The sequence below is a fragment of the Sturnus vulgaris genome, unplaced genomic scaffold (assembly GCF_052056855.1).
Source record: "Sturnus vulgaris isolate bStuVul1 unplaced genomic scaffold, bStuVul1.hap1 Scaffold_84, whole genome shotgun sequence".
In the NCBI taxonomy this organism is placed as follows: domain Eukaryota; kingdom Metazoa; phylum Chordata; class Aves; order Passeriformes; family Sturnidae; genus Sturnus; species Sturnus vulgaris.
Genome location: NW_028276728.1, coordinates 2,444,744 through 2,464,427, shown reverse-complemented (window position 1 = coordinate 2,464,427; position 19,684 = coordinate 2,444,744). Strand labels below are relative to the sequence as shown.

Sequence of the window (19,684 nt, the reverse complement as noted above, 5' to 3'; positions counted from 1 at the left end):
CGGGGGAGCCAGTGCAGTCTCTGATAACAAACTCTGCACTTCTTTCCCCCCCCCCCCCCCGGAACCAGTCTTAAAGCTACAGAATTTAATATTCAACACCAACAGAACAGACGATTTGGGGATACAAGCATCATAGAGTCACCAAAAGACAGATGGATAGCTGGATAGATAGATGGATGATGGATGGATGGATGGATGGATGGATGGATGGATGGATGGATGGAAGGATGGATGGATGGAAGGATGGATGGATGGTGATTGGAGGGCTGCATGAATATATGGATAGATGCATGCTAAGGTGAGACATGGATGGATTGATGGATGGACAGAAGAAGAGATGAGGAATGGTTGGATGATTGAAAATGAACGGTAGCTTCTGGGTGAGTTGGCTGGGTAGACTGAAGGATAGGGGGATGATGGGGAATGCATGGATGGTGATGGATGATGTATCAATGGAGGAGGGCCTCCTGGGTGGATTGGGTGGACGAATGCTGAGTGGACACATGGCTGGACAGGCACACACGTGGCTGAGCCCATGGCTGGTTTTTGCTCTGAGTGAGTAAGGAGGCGAGTGTAGAGGAATAGAAGTGTAGGATTGTATTCAAGTCAGATTAAAATAGGATTGTATTCAAGGACTGGCTGAAGGAAACAGGATGGATGGATGAATGCATGAAGATGGATAATGGATGAGAGCTGTTGGGGCAGTTTGTTAGTGGTTTGACATGTCAGATCAGTGGGTGGGTAGTTGGGTGACCCAATGCAGATTAAAGGAGTTAAAGAAAAGGTGCCTGTGGTTGGGTGGAAGGGTATATGATGGGTGCCAGAATGAATAATCCTGCAGATAAAAGTGTAAATGGAAGGATGTATGCATTGATTGGTGGGTGTTGAGATGGATCATTGTATGGACACAGGGATTCCCATGCCGTCATCCATTCCAGGCACAGAAGAGCCAGAGGAGTTGCCCCTGCCCTCAGAGGAGCAAAAACATCAGCAACTGAGGCCCCCCCATCTGAGACCCCCCAGTGCAGGTGGTACTGGGGGAGCTGAGGGTCTCCAGCATCACCCCAGGCTCTGTGGGGCTGTAGTGGAGTGTCCTCAAGGGCTCCTTTGACTCCTTCACACTGCAGTACCGGGATGCCCAGGGCCAGCCCCAGGCCCTGCCCATCTATGGTGAGTCCCGCTCAGTGACGGTGCCGGGGCTGTCCCTGTCCTGCCGGTACTGCTTCCACCTCTATGGGCTGAGGGGAGGCAAAAGGATTGACCGTGTCTCCACTGACACTGTCACAGGTGAGGCAGAAGGACAAGATGGGATGAAGGATCAAGAAATGGAAGCATCAAGGGATCCCATGCCCATCACATACCCACCAGCAAGCAGCCATTGACTCAGCACCATTTGATCAACCATCAACCTTTCCACCATTCTATTGCTTAACACACTCCGTCATCCATTGTCCATCATCCACCATCCATCAGCAGTGATCCATCAACTCTCGCTTGTCATTCATCATCTTCATCTCCCATGTATCACCATCATCATCACCATCATCCATCAATTATCATGAATCCATCTATCCTTCCATGCTTCTCTCATCCTCTATCCATCAAGGATAGATTCAGTGATGGATGAATGGAAGATTGTCAATGGGAAATGGGGTTGGGAGGGGTGAAGGCATGGAGAAATGGGGTAAGAAAGCCAGATGGATGTGGAACTGGCCATGGACTTGTGTTGGATACTGGGTGTGTGACGGATAAAATGGATGGATGGATGGATGGATGGATGGATGGATGGATGGATGGATGGATGGATGGACGGATGGATTAGCTAGCGGGTGGTGGGATGGACATTTGGAAGGACACATGGATGACCATGCCAATCACCATCCCTCCTCCTATGCAGCTAGCGATAACCATTGCCCTCAGAGGAGCCCCAAGAGGAGAAGCCTCAAACTGAGTCCCCTGCATCTGAGGCAGTCTTGGTGTGAGCGGTGCTGGAGGAGCTGAAGCTCTCCAGTGTCCCACCAAACTCTCTGGGGTTTCAGTGGAGCATCCCTGAGAGCTACTTTGACTCCTTCACACTGCAGTACCAGGATGCCCAGGGCCAGCCCCAGGCCCTGCCCATCGATGGCGAGTCCCGCTTCGTGATGGTGCCAGGGCTGTCCCTGTCCTGCCGGTACCGCTTCCACCTCTATGGCCTGAAGGGAGGCAAAAGGATTGACCATTTATCCACTGACATTGTCACAGGTGAGGGGAAAGATCAGAGAGTGAAAGGGTTGGAGAGGTGGCTGTAAGGATGGAGAGGTGGAGCAATCAAAGGATCCCATCCCAATCCCATCCCTACCTGCCTTTCAGTACCCACTGACATCAACATCATCCAACTAACCATTGACCCTTCCACTGGCAAACACCCACCATCATCCATCATCATCATCATTATTTAATTGGATAGATCCATTATCTATCCATCACCCATCATCAGTCCCTCCATTCCCACTTCTCCCCAGTTTCCCAGCTTGGTAGTGGAGGATGTGTGGAAGTGTTGGCAAGGTAGAAGGATAAATGGATAGATGAATGATTATGTTGATGATGATGATGATGACTGTGATGATGGATGGATGATGATGATGGGTGATGTAAGAAGGATGAACAATGGATGATGGATGGACAATGGAATGGCAGTGAATGGACAGTGGATGGAGGATGGATGGATGGATGGATGGATGAATGGATGCATGAATGCATGGATGCATGGATGCAGGGATGATGGGTGTTGGGGTAGTTTATCAGTGATTTTGAGGATCAGATCAGTCATTTGATCATTGGATGATCCAATGGATGGAGAAGTAAAAGATGCAGTTGAAACAAAAGTTTCATGGAAAGACACATGATTGAAGGAATGGATGGATATGGATTGGATGGATGAGTGGATAGACGATGGATGGATGGATGGATGGATGGATGGATGGATGGATGGATGGATGGAAGGAAGGAAGTGATGGATGATGGATGGATAGGTGATTAGGTGGATGATAGATGGACTTGTTGATGGACAAACAGATGCCCAGGCCCATCACTATTCCCTCTCCATCACAGCTGCAGCCATGCCAGAGGAGCTGCCCTTGCCCTAAGAAGAGTCCAAAACAGAGCCCACCCCCATCTGAAGCCGCTCTGGCACAGCTAGTGCTGGAGGAGCTGAGGGTCTCCAGCATCACCCCAGGCTCTGTGGGGCTGTAGTGGAGGGTCCCCGAGGGCTCCTTTGACTCCTTCACACTGCAGTAGTGGGATGCCCAGGGCCAGCCCCAGGCCCTGCCCATCGATGGTGAGTCCCGCTCAGTGACGGTGCTGGGGCTGTCCCCGTCCCGCCGGTACCGCTTCCACCTCTATGGGGTGGGGGGAGGCAAAAGGACCAACCATGTCTCTATTGACATGGTCACAGGTGAAGGGGAAGGTCAGAGGGGTGAGGGAGGGTGAATAAAGGGATGAAGGATGATGGATGGAGGAGAGATGGAGGGGTCAAGTGATGGAAGAACATGTGGGTGAGTGAAGGGTACAGAGAGGTACAGGAATGAGTGGATGGAGGATGGATCAACTAATCAATGAAGGGCTCCTGAACTGGATGGTTGGTTGATTGCTGGAGGTATGGATGGAGGGATGGATGCATGGATGAATGCATGGATGGACGGATGTATGGATGGATGAATGGATGAATGCATGGATGACGGATGGATGATGGATGAATGATGTATGGATAATGGATGGATGGATGGATGCATGCATGAATGGATGGATGAATGGCTGAGCTCATGGCTGGTTTGTGCCCTGGTTGAAGGAGGGGGTAAATGGAGGGGGGAGGAGAATAGATGGAGGAATGGATTTAAGGACTTGAAGTTAAAAAGATGGATAATGGATGGATGTCAGATTGATGATAGATAATGGATACATTAAGAGAAATGGTGCACTATGAGTGTTGGGGCAATTTGGTGGAGGTTTGATGTATCAGGTCAGCAGTTGGTGATTGCATGATCCAATGGAAGAAGAGGTTAAGGAATTAGTTGATGGAAAAGGTGCATAGAAAGAAACATGATTGGATGGATGGATGGATGGATGGATGGATGGATGGATGGATGAATGGATGGATGGATGGATGGATGGAAATTTGGATAGACACATGGATTCTCACACTCATCATCTTCACGTCTCCATTGCAGCCACAGCCACTACAGAAGAGCCACAACCTGAGGACCCCAAAGCCCCTCCAACTGAGACCACCCCCATCTGAGACCCCCACGGCACGGGCAGTGATGGGAGAACTGAGGGTCTTCAGCATCACCCCAGAATCTATGGGACTGCAATGGAGCATCCCCAAGGGCTCCTTTTACTCCTTCATGCTGCAGTACCGGGATGCTCAGGGCCAGCCCCAGGCCCTGCCCATCGATGGTGAGTCCCACTCGGTGACGGTGCTGGGGCTGTCCCCGTCCCGCCGGTACCGCTTCCACCTCTATGGGCTGAGGGGAGGCAAAAGGACTGACCACATCTTCACTGACTCTGCCACAGGTGAGAAGGGTCAGAGGGGTGAGGGAGGGTGAATGAAGGGATGAAGGATGATGAGTGGAGGGAGAGATTGAGGAACATATGTGTGAGTGAAGGGTACAGAGAGGTACAGGATGGAGGGGATGGAGGATGGAGAAACTGATGGCTGGATGATGGAAGAAGGGCTCCTGAACTGGATGGTTGGTTGATCAATGGATAGATGGATGGAGAATGGATGAATGGATGGATGGATGGATGGATGGGTGGATGATGGATGGAGAATGGATGGATGGATGGATAGATGGATGGATGGATGGATGGATGATGGATGGATGGACCGATGTACAGATGGGTGCATGGATCAATGCATGGATGATGAATGGTGGTTGGATAGATGGTGATTGGATGGTAGGATGGATGGATGGATGGATATTTGGATAGACACATGGATTCTCACACACATCATCATTGCGTCTCCATTGCAGCCACAGCCACAACAGAGGAGCCACAACCTGAGGACTCCAAAGACCCCCCAATTGAGGCCCCTCCATCTGAGACCCCCTTGGCACAAGCAGTGCTGGGAGAGCTGAAGGTCTCCAGTGTCAGCCCCAGCTCTGTGCAACTACAGTGGAGTGTCCCCAAGGGCTCCTTTTACTCCTGCATGCTGCAGTACCGGGATGCCCGGGGCCAGCCCCAGGCCCTGCCCATCGATGGCAAGTCCCACTTGGTGATGGTGCCGGGACTGACTCCATCCCGCCGGTACCGCTTCCACCTCTATGGGCTGAGGGGAGGCAAAAGGAGCGACCACGTCTCCAGTGAGGCTGCCACTGGTGAGGGGCTGCAGGGATTCCCCAGGACCCCTCTGGGAATGGAGCTGGAGTGGGGACAGGGCGGGGAGTGGGGCCTAGGGGCAGCTCGGAGGGCACTGAGGACTTGGGGATTCAGGGGAAAGTGAGACCAGGGATTGGAGATTTGGGGGAGTGTAACTCCTGGAGGGACTCTGATCACCTGGGGACTGGGATGAACTGGGAAAAGCTAAGGGGGACCGGTTGGAAATGGGGTCTGGGGTCATGTGTGGCCTGGGTGAAACTGCTTGGAACTGGGGCAAACTGGGGCAGGGGTGGAGTTGAGGACTGGAAAAGACTGGGGGAAACTGGGCAGTGGGGAGAATTTGGGGGGTACTGGGGGTGAACTGGGAGGGACTTGGGGAAACTGGAGGAATATGAGGGATTCGTTATTGGGGTGACTGGTAACAGTTTTGGGGGGATTAGGACAGCTCAGGGACCAAGGAGAACAGTGGGATTAGAGGGGGACTGGGAGCAACTGGGGCTGAGGGTACTTGGGAGAACTGGGCAAAACTTGGAGCTGGGGGTAGCCAGAGGACTGGAGGGAACTGGAGATTAGGGACAATGTAGCACTGGGAGCAACTGGCAGGAGAACTGAGGGAACTGGAGGAATTGGGGACAATTTAGGACAACTGGGGGGTTTGGGAAACTGGGGGAACTGGGCCTGTGAGGAACTGGAGGGAACTGGGGACTGGGGGAACTGGAGGAACTGGGGATAACTGGGAGGTTTGGAGAACTGGGGGAAACAGGAGACTGGGGTTAACTGATGGCAACTGAGGGCTCTGAGGCCTGGGGGTAACTGGGAGGAACTGGAGGGAACTGGGGACTGAAGGGACTGGTGGAGATCGAGGCAAACTGGGAATGGGGGGGGGGAATTGGCGAATGAGGAGAAACTGAGTCGGGGGGAACTGGGGACTGGAGAGTACTGGGGGAAACTGGGAGGAACTCAGGGGACTGGGAGGTCCTGGAGGAAATAGGTCTGGCAGGCACTGGGGGAAACTGGGGGCTGAGGGTAACTGGGGGGTCTTTGGGGGAAAGTTTAGGGGACTTGGGCCAAGTCCATCGGGCACGGTGTGAGGGCAGGGCTGGGGGGACTATGGGAGAGTTTGGAGTGTGGGGGTGGGGGGTTTGGGGTGACCACAGTGGTTTTTAGGGTATCAGAAGGGGATTTGGGGCTGCTGTAGATGTCAGCAGTGTGTCCTTCCCCAGGTGGCCCAGGGACCCTGTGGGTGGGCTCGGTGTGGCCCTGCAGTGCCCGGCTGCACTGGGACCCCCCCCACGCCCCCCTGATGTCTACGAGCTGGAGTAAGGCCCCCCCGGGGGGCCCCAACAGGTAACGACCCCCCAAAAGGAACCTAAAAAACCCCAGGTGTCCCCCAATATCTGCTTGGGACCCCAATAACACCTCGGGGTATCCCATTACCCTCCTTTGGTAATGGCACCCCAATATCTCCTTGGGGGACACCAGTAACCCTCTGGGAACCTCAATACAGCTCTGGGGGACCCCAATACCCCCCTGGGAACCCCAATAACACCTCGGGGTATCCCATTACCCTCCTTTGGTAATGGCACCCTAATATCTCCTTGGGGGACCCCAGTAACCCTCTGGAAACCTCAATACATCTCTGGGGGACCCCAATACCCCCCCGGGAACCCCAGTAACACCTCGGGGTATCCCATTACCCTCCTTTGGTAATGGCACCCCAATACAGCTTTGGGAGACCCCAATAATGCCTTTAAGACCCCGACACCCCCCTGGGGACCCCGCTGTCCCCATTGGGGTACCCCAAAACCCCCGTGCCCCCCCAGACCCTGTGGCTGCCCCCGAGGAGACATCGCAGCAGCTCTGGGGGCTGGAGCCGGCAGGACGCTATGGGGTGCGGCTGTGGGGCCAAGTGGGACACCCCAAAAGTGCCCCTCTGGAGGCCACCTTTGACAAGTGTGAGTGGGGGGAGCTATGGGGGAGGGAGGGGCACCTGGACCCCCAAAAATGGGGGTAGGGTTATTGGGGGAAGTGGGGGGTATTTGGGATTATTTAGGGTTATTTGGGTTTTTTTTGGGGGGGGTTGGGGCTTAATTGGGGATTATTTGGGGTTTGGGGCGTTATTGGGGGTTTCTGGGGGTTACTTGGGATTTTGGGAGTCATTTGGGGGTTATTTGGGGCCCTTTTTTGGGGGGGCTGTGTCCTTTGGGGGGGGACAGCTGTACCCCTGGGTGCTTTTTTGGGAGATCTGTGTCTTTTGAGGGGACAGCTGCACCCCTGGATCATCTGAGGGGGGTCTCAGATCTTGGGGTGTCACCCAGACCCCCAAATTTCGAATGGAGGCATTGGGGGGGTGCCTGTGTCATTTTGGGGAGGGGTCACCCCTGAATTCCCAGAAACTTTTTGGGGTGTCTGAAGTGACCCAAATACTCCCCCTCCCCAGCCCCACTTCCGCACCCCCATCCCCGGGACTGCGCCGAGGAGCAGCGGAACAGGCCGGGATCCTCCCGGGACACCCTCATCTCCCTCGGGGGGGACCTGGCCCGACCCCTCCATGTCTTCTGTGACATGGACACGGACGGCAGCAGCTGGCTGGTGCGACTGGGAGCACTGGGAGCACTGGGAGCAATGCTGGGGGGTTCCTACAGGGGTTTAGAGGAGGATTTATGGCTTTTTGGGGGGGAAATTAGGGGGTTTGGGGGCAACTGGGGCGTTCTGAGGGGGTTTGGGGGCAATTGGGGGTCCTGCAGGGGGTGTTGGGGAGGTTGAGGGGTGCTGGGTGGCACTGAGAGGGAACTTTGGGATACTGGGAGGGAGTGGGTGGTTCTACAGGGTTTATGGGGGGAAATGAGGGGGTTTGGGGTAATTGGGGGGTCCTGCAGGGGGTGTTGGAGGGCATTGGAGAGGTTGAGGAGTGCTGGAAAGGCACTGGGAGGGTACTGGGGGGCACTGGGAAGGACTGGAGGGGCTCTCTAGGGTTTATGGGATGGAAACTGCGGTTTGGGGGATCAGAGGGGTTTTGGGGTACCCCTGACCTCCCCAGGTTTTCCAGCGCCTCCAGGACGGAGGCACCGATTTTTGGAGGGGGTGGGACTCGTACGCCCACGGCTTCAGCAATGTTAGCGGTGAATTCTGGCTTGGTCAGGGGGGGCCCTGGGGATTTTGGGGGGGACCTATAAAAAAATCTGGGGGGACTGGGAGGCACTCCCAGGGTTTGGGGAAACTTTGAGGAGAGCCCTGGGGCGGCAGCAGGGGGTACTCGGTGGGACCCCAAAATTTGGGGGATCCCCAGGGGTCCGAGGGGGGAACTCGTAGGATCCAGGGGGGGTTCCCCCCCAAATATTCAGATCCGGTTTTGGGGTCCGGGAAGGATTTGGGGGGGTCTCCAGGAGTTCAGGGGGCGCTTTTGGGGTCCCCAGGAGTTTGGGGGTCCCCAATATTTCAGGGGGAGCATTGCAGGGGGGATGGGAGAACTCGAGGGGACCCCGCAGGAGTCCTGGGGGTACCGGAGGATTTTTGGGGTGAACGAGGCACTGCATGAGCTGACGGCCGCCACCCCCATGGAGCTGTGTGCGGACTTGAGGGCAGGTCGTGACTCCACGATCTATTGCGACTTCGCCGTGGGCAGCGCAGAGGAGCAGTACCATCTCCGCGTGGGAAAGTTCAGCGGCACCGCCCGTGCCTGGGGGGGGAGGGGGGGCAGGGTTCCAGGGGTGTTTGGGGTGGAAATTTTTTGGGGGTCCTGATGGGATTTGGGATCCATGGGGGGTTTGGGGGTTCACTGGATGGCAGAGGACTGTGGGGTCGCTGTTGGGTTTTGGTGGCTCGTGGTGGGATTTGGGGTCCTTGAGGGTCCCTGTCTTTTTTGGGGTTTCTGGTGGTTTTGGGGGTGCCTGATAAGTTTTGGGGTCCTTGGGATATTTTGGGGTTTCTGCTGAGATTTGGTGGTTCCTGGTAGGTTTTGGGGTCCCTGGGTTGTTGGGGAATTTTGTGGGGTCCTGCTGGGATTTGGGATCCTTGGGGGTTTTGAGGTTCACTGGCTGACAGGGGTCTGTGGGGTCCTGTGGAGAGTTTTGTGGAAGACTGGCTACGTGAGAAAGGACATGGTGAGATTCCACTAGTCAGGAAATAAGGCCTTGGGCAAGAACATTGTGCCTTTGAGCAAGGAGCAAGGCAATCACAAGATGTCAAAATAAGAATTAGCTTTTGTTTAAAACAAGAATTAGCTGTTGCAGTAAAGCAACCATAGTCATCTGGAGTTTGTAACAATATGTGGGAGAATGATGCTTAGCAAGGCCAGAGCACAGAACCAATGATGAGCTTAGCTTTTGCAATATGTATGAGCTTTATTACCGTGTCTATATAACTGTAGCCTTCTGATCAATAAACTTGAGGCTTGCTGATCATCATCGGATCTGCTTGTCTCCTGTCGTCTCCGACAAATGGTGACCCTACGACGTGATCCTGACTTGGTGCCACGGCGGAGCAAGGATTGGGTCGGGTCCTAAGCAGCAAGGACGGCAAAAAGAGCAGAAAAAGAGTGCCCCCTGCCCTGGGTGACCGCACAGGCGAGCCTGGCCGATACGTGCTGCCGAGACCTTGAGGGGCTGCAACAGCTCTGACAAATTAGGTATGGAAAGGCAAGCAGCATATGATTTATTTACTGCATTTTTGCAGAAAAGACAGGTTAAGGACATAGACTTACAGAAGGAGTTGCCCGGGTTGTTAGAGTATGGGTACACAAAGGGAGTGTTTGTAAATCCTCACACTGTCCATGAGTTGTCAGAATGGCGTAAATTTGGAGATATATTGTGGGAAGCTACATTAGAGGATGATAAAACTGCAAAAAAGTTAGGAAAGATCTGGAGAGTAGTACACAATGAACTTTTGCAGTGCCAAGCTGAGAAAAAGGCTGCGGAGCAGGCATCTGCTGCCCAAGGCAAAAATAAAGAATATAATAGTGACTGGTTTTCGTCCACCCTGCTGCCTCCAGCAGTTTCTATGCTTTATTTGCCTCCCTCACCAGCAACTGCTGGGTTGGGAAGCTCGTGTGCACCATCAGCATCCCCAGAAGGGCAGGATTTACAGCCACAGGCGCCACCACCTCCACCTCCACGCAGTGAGCCGATCCCTGGGGCGGAATCTGATCTAGTGGAGGCTATTGCAAGGGGGAGGAGAGAAGTGTGGGCAGCGCTGGCAAAAGACTGCCTGGAAAAAGGGGATGACAGTGCAATAGAGGCAACGAAACAATTGGCTTGCCCAGTAATTTATCAGCCGATGGCAGAGGGAGGTTTGGGGGCAGAAGTATCCGTTCTCAATTGGAAATTACTGTCACAATTGTGCTCCACTGTTAGTCAGTCTGGGGTGACAAGCAAACCAGTCAAACAGATATTGGATTACATCTGGGGAACACAGATACTGTTGCCGTCAGATTGCAGAGGAATAGCAAAGTTAATATTCACACAGCATCAGCAGTTATTGTTTAATGCACACTGGCAGGCTTTAGTAAATGAGTGTGTTGCTATACAAAGGCAACAGGGGGACCTATTGTATGGGGTAACCGTAGAGGAATTAATGGGGTTAGGAGCATTTCTCCACACTGAAGCTCAGGCATTGCTTGGTCCTGATAAGCGTAGGGAAGCAATGCGACTAGTAAGAATGGCCATTGACAGAGTTAAAGACCCTGGTGGGTTGCCTGTATACATGGGAATCAAGCAGGGAAGAGATGAAACATTTGGTGCATTTATAGATAAAGCAGCAGCAGCAACAGAAAGAGCAGGGGTGCCAGATTTTATGAAGGGAATGTTATTGAAGCAATGTGCCCTTCAAAATTGCAATCAGGCCACTAGAAGTGTATTAAACACCTTAGGAGCAATTTGGACTATTGAAGAAGTGTTAGAAAAAATGTCCCAAATACCAACAGGGATGCAGGCATTCCTAGTAGATGCTATCAAAACATTAGGTTTAGGGTTGCAAGAACAGGCTAAAGCTTCTCAGAGCCAAGTGTTAGCCACCCTTGCACCCCTTCAAGCGTCTGCTATGGTCACTCAGAAGACCACATCAAAAGGTAGTCTTAAATGCTCCTGATGCGGCGGCGTGGGACACCTCCGTCGGGAGTGCACTGCGACTGGAGTTTGGTGTCAAAAATGCCGAGTAGATTCACACAACACCAATGCATGCCGTAACCAGTCGGGAAACTACAGTGGGAGCACGCAGAACCGCAGTGGCCGCACTCAGACACAAGTCGTTGCTGCAGTACAAGCAACCTCACAGGCTGCCAACCTGCCACCAGCAGAAGCCTCGGCTTGGACCTGGCAGCTGCAGTAGACGTAACATTTATGACCTCTCAACCACAAAATATTCCAACTGGCACAAAGGTGCTGATTGTGGTGGGAGGATGGACTATGGGTGCCTTGTTATTGGGGAGATCATCAGCATCTATGCTTGGACTTTTTGTGTTACCTGGTGTAATTGATGCAGACTATACTGGAGAAATTATGATTATGGCTTACACTCTTTTCCCACCAATTCAAGTTAATGAGGGTCAAAGAATTGCACAATTAATACCCCTGGAACAAACAACTAAGGACTTGGATCCAATACAAAATAAAGATGGGGGGGCGATGGCTTTGGATCAACTGGGGGCCTCACTCTCCTCACCTTGAACTTAAATGAGAGGCCAAAACATAAAGTAGAAGTGGAATACCAGGGACAAAAGCGGTCATTTATTGGACTGTTAGACACGGGAGCAGATTCTAGCATTATTTGCCCAGAATGCTGGCCTCAACATTGGCCCTTGCAGCCAGCAGCAACAACAGTAATGGGAGTCGGGGGATTCACCCTCACCAGTCGCTCTCCTCCCCTAAAGGTTAAGGTAGATGGCAAACAAGTCACTGCCACTTTCTCTATAGTTCAATTACCACCAACAATGCTGTGTCTTATTGGAAGGGACATACTAGCACAGCTAGGTGTGGTCTTAACCAATGAGCACCCTTTAGGCTAATGGCCATTGCATGGACTTTCCCAATTCCCATCACATGGAAAACTGATACACCAGTGTGGGTTAAGCAATGGCCTTTAAAAAGGGAAAGTCTTCAACATGCCCACGACCTTGTTAAAGAACAGTTTAATCAGGGACATTTACAATTGACCACAAGTCCATGGAATACTCCTATATTCGTTATAAAAAAGAAATCAGGGAAGTACCGTCTTCTCCACTACTTATGCGCAGTTAATGATCAAATGGAGCTGATGGGTGCTTTGCAACCTGGATTGCCCAATCCTGCAATGATACCTGAGGGATGGCCATTGTTAATCATTGATTTAAAGGACTTTTTTCACAATTCCGTTGCACCCGGAGGATACAAAGAGATTTGCATTTACCCTATATGCATTAAACAGAGAGGGTCCTGATCAACATTTTGAATGGACAGTATGGACAGCAGGGAATGCGAAATAGCCCAACCCTGTGCCAACTTTATGTGGCTTCTGCTTCACACCCTCTTCATCAAAAATGGCCAAGGACAATTATATATCATTGCATGGATGATATTTTGTTTGCTCAACCTACTCCATTCTCGGACCAACAAATCAAAGACATACAGGAAGAACTGGCAAGGTTCCAGCTTGTCATAGCCCCTGAAAAGGTGCAAAGGACTGCACCATGGAAATACTTAGGATGGACTTCATCTGAACAATTAGTCACTCCTCAAAAGTTACAACTTCAAACAGAACTCAAAACCTTAAATGATGCTCAAAAATTGCTCGGTGACCTGCAATGGTTAAAGCCTGTGGTAGGAATACCAAATGAACTATTAGATAAACTGTGACCACTTCTAAAAGGAACAGACCCCACATGCCCAGTACAAGTCACATCTGACCAACAAAAAGTTATTCAAGAAATTATGGACTGTGTTACACAAGGCCAGATCCGCCAACGTGACACAAACACACCAATTGACCTCACATTATGGTGTGGCCCCACATACCTACTAGGAGCTTTAACTCAATAAAAAAAAAAATGGGGGAGCTATGGGTATTGGAATGGATTTCTCCTGCACCGCAACAAACCAAAACTCTTTTTCAAAAAATCGAAATGTTAGCAGAACTAATCAAGAAGGGTCGAGAACGGACCTTGCAAGTTACTGGCACAGAACCCAAGACAATAAGAATGCCCATGAAAAAGGACTCTCTACAATGGTATCTGAACAACAGTGAGGAGTTACAAGAGGTGCTATTAGGAGCAGGTTGTACACTGGAAACAGGAAAAATAGTACAGGCACCACTGCATTGGATTGGAAAATGGGAATGGGTCACACGACCTAAACAAGAGACTACACCTATAACAGGTGCCCTGACAGCATATACTGATGCAGGGAAGAAGTCAAGAACTCGTGCTATCACTTGGCAGGAAAAGGACAGTTGGAAACACAAGATCCTTCCTGCAGAGGAAAGGGACACTTTACAGACTATGGAACTTCTTGCAGTTGTGTGGGCGATGTTAAACCTTAAAGGACCATTGAACATTGTCACAGATTCATTATACCTGGCAGGGGTGGTGGAAAGGATTGAGGAAGCCTCAATTAAGGAAGTACAGAATCAGAGACTTTTTGAGCTACTTGTACAGCTGCAAAAAGCAACAAAACTTAGGGAACATGCCTATGCTGTTATTCACATTAGAGGTCATAAGTGGGACATTGGTTTAGGAGAAGGCAACAATAGAGCAGATAAATTGGTAACTATAGCTGTCCTGGGGTACAATGCAAAAATGTGTATTCTATCACCATCTGTTAAAATGTAGGAGGGGTGGTGATCCTTATCTCTGTGGGAGATATCCTCTGCTGATGTGCCATCTGATAAGATCAGGGGAGGATCATCGTTATCTTTTCACAACCCATCCTTCCTCCAGAAGATATATTCTGTTAATGGGCCATTAAGTCCTATTGTGTGACTGATAAGATTACATCACCCCATTGGGAGATGCCCCAACCAGGGGCAGGAGCCAAGCCTTTCCTACCTAGATAAAAAACTGGGGTTTGGGACACGAAGGCAGACCTTTCCACTGGATCCCAGAGGAAAGTCGGACCTTTTCCACATCATCGCTGGATCTTCGGAGGAAAACTGCACCTTCTACAGGAGCACTGCTTCAATTGAATCACATCTGTCATCCAGGAGGACTGCAGCCACCATTTATACGGACTGCTACCAACACCCTGACTGACAGGGTGTCAGGTTGTATTTCTGACTGTGTCGGTGGTTGTTTCTTTTATATTATTGCATGTAATTTATTTTTTTTCTCTTTTCTCCTATTAAATTGTATTATTGACTTGGAGTCTTGCACTGGTTTTACTTTCAAACCAACACAATAGCACAGGGAACGCCACTGTTAAGGCAACAATTAGCTAGGGAGGCTCATTCAATGTTTCACCAGAATGCAAGGGGTCTACAACGGGAGTTTGAAATACCTTTGGCTGAAGCCAAGGCAATAATTAGGGCTTGCCCTATCTGCAGCCACCACAATAGTGGTTGTGGATTGGGACTGGGGGTTAATCTACGAGGATTGCTGTCTAATGAGCTTTGGCAAATGGATGTTACACATGTAGCAAATTTTGGACGTTTGAAATATGTCCATGTAACTATTGATACCTATAGTAAATATATTTGGGCAACAGCACAGACAGGTGAGAAAGCCATTCACGTAGAAAGACACCTTTGTAGTTGTTTTGCAGTAATGGGTACACCAAGAAAAATAAAAACAGATAATGGACCGGCCTACATCAGTGGAAGGGTCGAGTGATTTTTAAGAGAATGGGGTATTGAACATGTTACAGGGATTGCACACTCTCCTATGGGGCAAGCCATAATAGAAAGAGTTAATGGGACACTCAAAAGATACCTTGCCAAACATGAAAATATTAGAGATCCGCACTCTAGATTGTTAAAAGCTTTGTTTGTAATGAATTATTTGTGTGTATTTGGAGAGGCAGATCAGCCTCTGGCAGTAGTACATTATAACCCTGGTGAACCCCGGGAAAAGGGAGAAAAGGTATGGGTGAGATATTGGGACTCCAAGACAGGTCAATGGCAGGAACCTGCTAAAGTTGTGTATTGGGGACAGGGATATCTCTGTATTTCCACCCCTACAGGAACAGTTTGGATACCAGCGAGGTGGACTAAACCGGTTCTCAATGCCTTAGCTTGGGAGGTGTCACTAATCCTTTCCGCACATGCCTAGTTGGCCTACTAATATGGGGACCTCAAGAATTTTGCGGCCTGGTAAGTAACATGTCCCTGTGCAAGCAGATCTCTGAAAAAAGGGTTGGTGAGCAATGCTTTGACCCTAAAGGGGACAGTGGACAACAGTGCAAACTAATTTAATCCCTTAACACCACCCTGTTGTCACCACCCGAGGAGTTAGATCTGTTTGGAAGTGCTAATGCCAGTTTGACAAACACATCAAAAGGGTGTTGGGTGAGTTTTCTCCCCAGAAATTTAAAGGACCTCAGCAGAAATCTAAAGGGATGGGCCACACTGAATTCCAGTTTGGACTCAGGCACCGTGTTTGGACAATTGTACTTAGGTTGTAACGGCAGTAACATTACTGCCCCCAGAAGGTTACCTCAGGGAATATTTCTGATCTGTGGGGATAGAGCTTGGAATGGGATTCCTGCCTTTCCACATGGAGGACCATGTTACCTGGGGAAGCTTTCACTGTTTCATCCTAACATGTCATTACTAATGAAATGGAGTAACCACAGTGCAACTAGGTCAAAACGCAGTATTCACGAACTAAACTGCAAAGACATAGGGGACCCTACCTTTTGGAGTGAACTTAAATCGGTCATGATCTCCACCATACTGCCCGGTGGAGGAGCCAATAAGGCTTTAAAGCTATCAAAACAGCTGGGATGTTGGGCCAGAGATGAGATTAACAAAACCTCCGCAATTTTAGATGTGCTGACCACAGATGTACAGAGTGTCAATCATGCCATGCTCCAGAACAGAGCTGCTATTGACTTTTTGTTGTTAGCTCAGGGACACGGGTGTGAGGAATTTGAAGGTATGTGTTGCACGAACCTGTCAGATCATTCCACCTCCATACATGCAAAAATCAGGGAACTACAACAAAGGTTGCAGAAGTTAAAGGAAGAAGATGGCTTAGGTATAGATGAATGGCTCAAAAGCCTGGGAATAGGGCCATGGCTAAGGAGCATCATAATGTATGCTATAGGTATTTTTGGTGTGCTATTATTGCTACTGCTTGCTTTGCCTTGTATGTTTGGATGCATTCAGAATATGATGGCACGTGCGACACAAAAGTTATGGCAGACAAACCTTCTTGCCCAAAAAGAAAATGGGGGAAGTGTGGAGAGCTTTGTAGAGGACTGGCTACGTGAGAAAGGACATGATGAGATTCCACTAGTCAGGAAATAAGGCCTTGGGCAAGAACATTGTGCCTTTGAGCAAGGAGCAAGGCAATCACAAGATGTCAAAATAAGAATTAGCTTTTTTTAAAACAAGAATTAGCTGTTGCAGTAAAGCAACCGTAGCCATCCGGAGTTTGTAACAATATGTGCGAGGATGACGCTTAGCAAGGCCAGAGCACAGAACCAATGATGAGCTTAGCTTTTGCAATATGTATGAGCTTTATTACCGTGTCTATATAACTGTAGCCTTCTGATCAATAAACTTGAGGCTTGCTGATCATCATCGGATCTGCTTGTCTCCTGTCGTCTCTAACAGGGTCCCTGGTGGTTTTGGGGTCCCTGGGTGTTTCTGGTAGGTTTTGGTGGCTCCTGGTGGGTTTTGGGGTCCCTGGGGTATTTGGGGAATTCTGTGGGGTCCTGATGGGATTTGGGATCCCTGGGGGTTTGGGGTTCATTGGTTGGCAGGGGGCTGTGGGGCCCTTGGTGGGTTTTGGGGTCCCTGGAGGTATTGGGGTTTCTGGTGGGTTTTGGTGGCTCCTGCTGAGTTTGGGGGTCCCTGACATGTCCCCCCACAGGAAATGCCCTCTCCTACCACTCGGGCAGCCCCTTCTCCACACGGGAACGGGACTCCTGGGACCCTCGGTACCCCTCGGGCCGCCTGAACGGGCTCTACGGGACGCCCCGGGACCACCAGGTACCCACCTGGGCGGGGGGGGGGGGGGCACGAGGTGGGGAATTGGGGGGGTCTGGGGGGGATTTGGGGGGTCTGGAGGAGATTTGGGGGGGTCTGGAGGAGGTTTGGGAGAGTCTGGAGGGGATTTTGGGGGATATGGAGGGGATCTGGGGGGGCTTTGCAAGGGGCTTTGGGTATTTTAAGGGGGCTAGAGGAGGTCTAGGGTGGGCTATAGGACTATGGGGGGGTCTGGGGGTGTATGAGGGAATCTTTGGGAGGGTCCATGGGGTCCTCTAAGGGTCCATAGGGGCCTGTGGGAGTCCATAGGGTTCCATAGGGCCCTGTGGAAAAAGGGTCTGTGGGATCTATAGGGCCTGTGTGGTCCTGTAGGGCCTGTGGGGATCTCTGGTGTCTCTATGGGGATCCCTAAGGGTCCATAAGTGCCCATAGGAATCTGGGGGGCGTCTGTGGGGTCTCTATGGGGATTTATGGGGGGGTCTCTGGAACTCTCTAAGGGTTCTGACCCCCCAGCTCCCCCACAGGGCATCCACTGGTTCCCCTGGAAAGGCTTCAACGTCTCCATCCCCTTCACTGAGATGAAGCTGCGGCCACAGCGTGGCTGAGGGGGCTGGAGGGCGGTCCCAGAGTTTGGGGGTGTCCCCTGGGGGGTCCCAGATGGGATTTGGGGAGGTTCAAAAGTGAAACTTTCACAGGTGGGTAATAAAAGCTGATGGTGGCTCTCCTGTCCTGGGGTGAAGCAGCGTCAGGCTGAGGTCAAGGTCATCCCCAGGGTCAAGTGTGGCTCCAAATGGTTCTTGTGGTTCTGGTCCCAGTGTCACTTGGAGTGTTGGACCCCATCCATCACTGGCCCTGGACATGCTGAGATGTTCCCAACCTGGCCAACACGAACGTTTCCGCGGCAAATGTGAATATTTTGCATCTCGAGGCTCAGCATGGCCTCGTTTGCCTCCCTGGAGATGCACACAGTGATCAAAAGAGACAGAAAACCACGAGACCACCCAGTGGCACAGAGCTCATGCTGAAAGGCTCCTGCCTTGGGATAAGAACAGGGAGAAGTCTCTCCCTGATCACTGGCCAAGCAGACTTCATGTAGGAGAATGACCTGAAGTTATTGCCCAAAAAATCAGAGGATATTGAGAAGTAAAATTACAAGCACCTTTCCCCCATCCTTTCTCCTTCCTGAGCTCTCCCTCTTCCCCACACGATGACCATTGTGTCTCCACGGACACGAAAAGGAAACCAAAAATAGTTTTATTAAAAACAGAATGTTTAAATTGCAGTAGAAAATACAGCACCAGAAGCCAAATCTGGACTTGAGATACAAAAGGACCCAGATGAACACGAGGCCCTGGCTCCTTTCCTTTCCCTGCCCACAAACCCATGCCTGGGGAGCTGACAGGAGCCCAGCACAGGCCCAGGGAGCCTTCCCAGGGGCTGCACATCCAAAGCCTTGGGAGCACCTGGGTCACCCCAAACCTCACCTGTGCCACTGGCACCTGCAGCTCTGGGCACTCTCCAAAACGCTGCATCAGACACCGGGCCTGGAATGTCCTGGAATGTGGGTTTAACCACACACCTGCGGAAAACACAAAACATTGCGGCTTTAGGGCCGGCCTGAGCAGAGCTCCGGGCTCAGAGCCCGGCCCGGGGACTCGATGGCACCGCGGGCAAAAGCTGCGCTGCCAGAGGGAGGGAGGGAGGGATGGCCGGGCCTCAGAGTAATTCTAGAGCTAAAGCAGTGAGAGACATCAGCTCGCCTCAGATAATACATGCCAGAGCTCATCCCGGGCCGGCCAGCGCCGCCGCCGCCGCCGCCTCCTCCTCCTCCTCCTCCTCCTCCTCCCCCCCCCCCCCCACCGCCTTCCACAGCCCCGGCACCGGTACCTGCACAGAGGATCCCCCCGTTCCCTGCTATCCTCCCAGTTCCCCGCTATCCCCCCAATCCCCGCTATCTCCCCCATTCCCCCGCTATCCCCCCCATTTCCCCATCCCCCCCCTATTTCCCCCATTCCCCTCCATTTCCCCCCATTCCCCTGCTATCCCCCCCTTCCCCGCTATCTCCCTCATTCCCCCGCTATCTCCCCCATCTCCCCCCTATTTTTTTTGGCATGTCAGTCCCAGGTGGGTAATGTGAGACACATTGACGTTGGGGGTGAGGAGCAGGTTGTCCAAACAAGGTCATCCCTTAAGGGGCTCGTACTTCTGGGTG

The 19,684-nt window shown here is 51.4% G+C and overlaps 1 protein-coding gene, 1 non-coding gene and 1 pseudogene across 2 annotated transcripts; 2 read left to right on the top strand and 1 right to left on the bottom strand.

The window, feature by feature from the left end:
* The first annotated feature begins 1,671 nt into the window (after nt 1-1,671).
* Nucleotides 1,672-18,077, top strand: LOC106864014 (tenascin-X-like; annotated as a pseudogene).
* Nucleotides 15,603-16,788, top strand: LOC148217476 (syncytin-A-like). The gene is made up of 2 exons (XM_088158601.1): nt 15,603-15,630; nt 15,935-16,788. Exons 1-2 carry the CDS (start codon nt 15,603-15,605, stop codon nt 16,786-16,788), a joined length of 882 nt encoding a protein of 293 aa, XP_088014727.1.
* Nucleotides 18,078-19,182: 1,105 nt separating the features above from the next.
* Nucleotides 19,183-19,266, bottom strand: LOC148217475 (small nucleolar RNA SNORD45). The gene has a single exon (XR_015801070.1). It is a non-coding gene; the product is annotated as a small nucleolar RNA SNORD45 (small nucleolar RNA).
* Nucleotides 19,267-19,684: the final 418 nt, after the last annotated feature.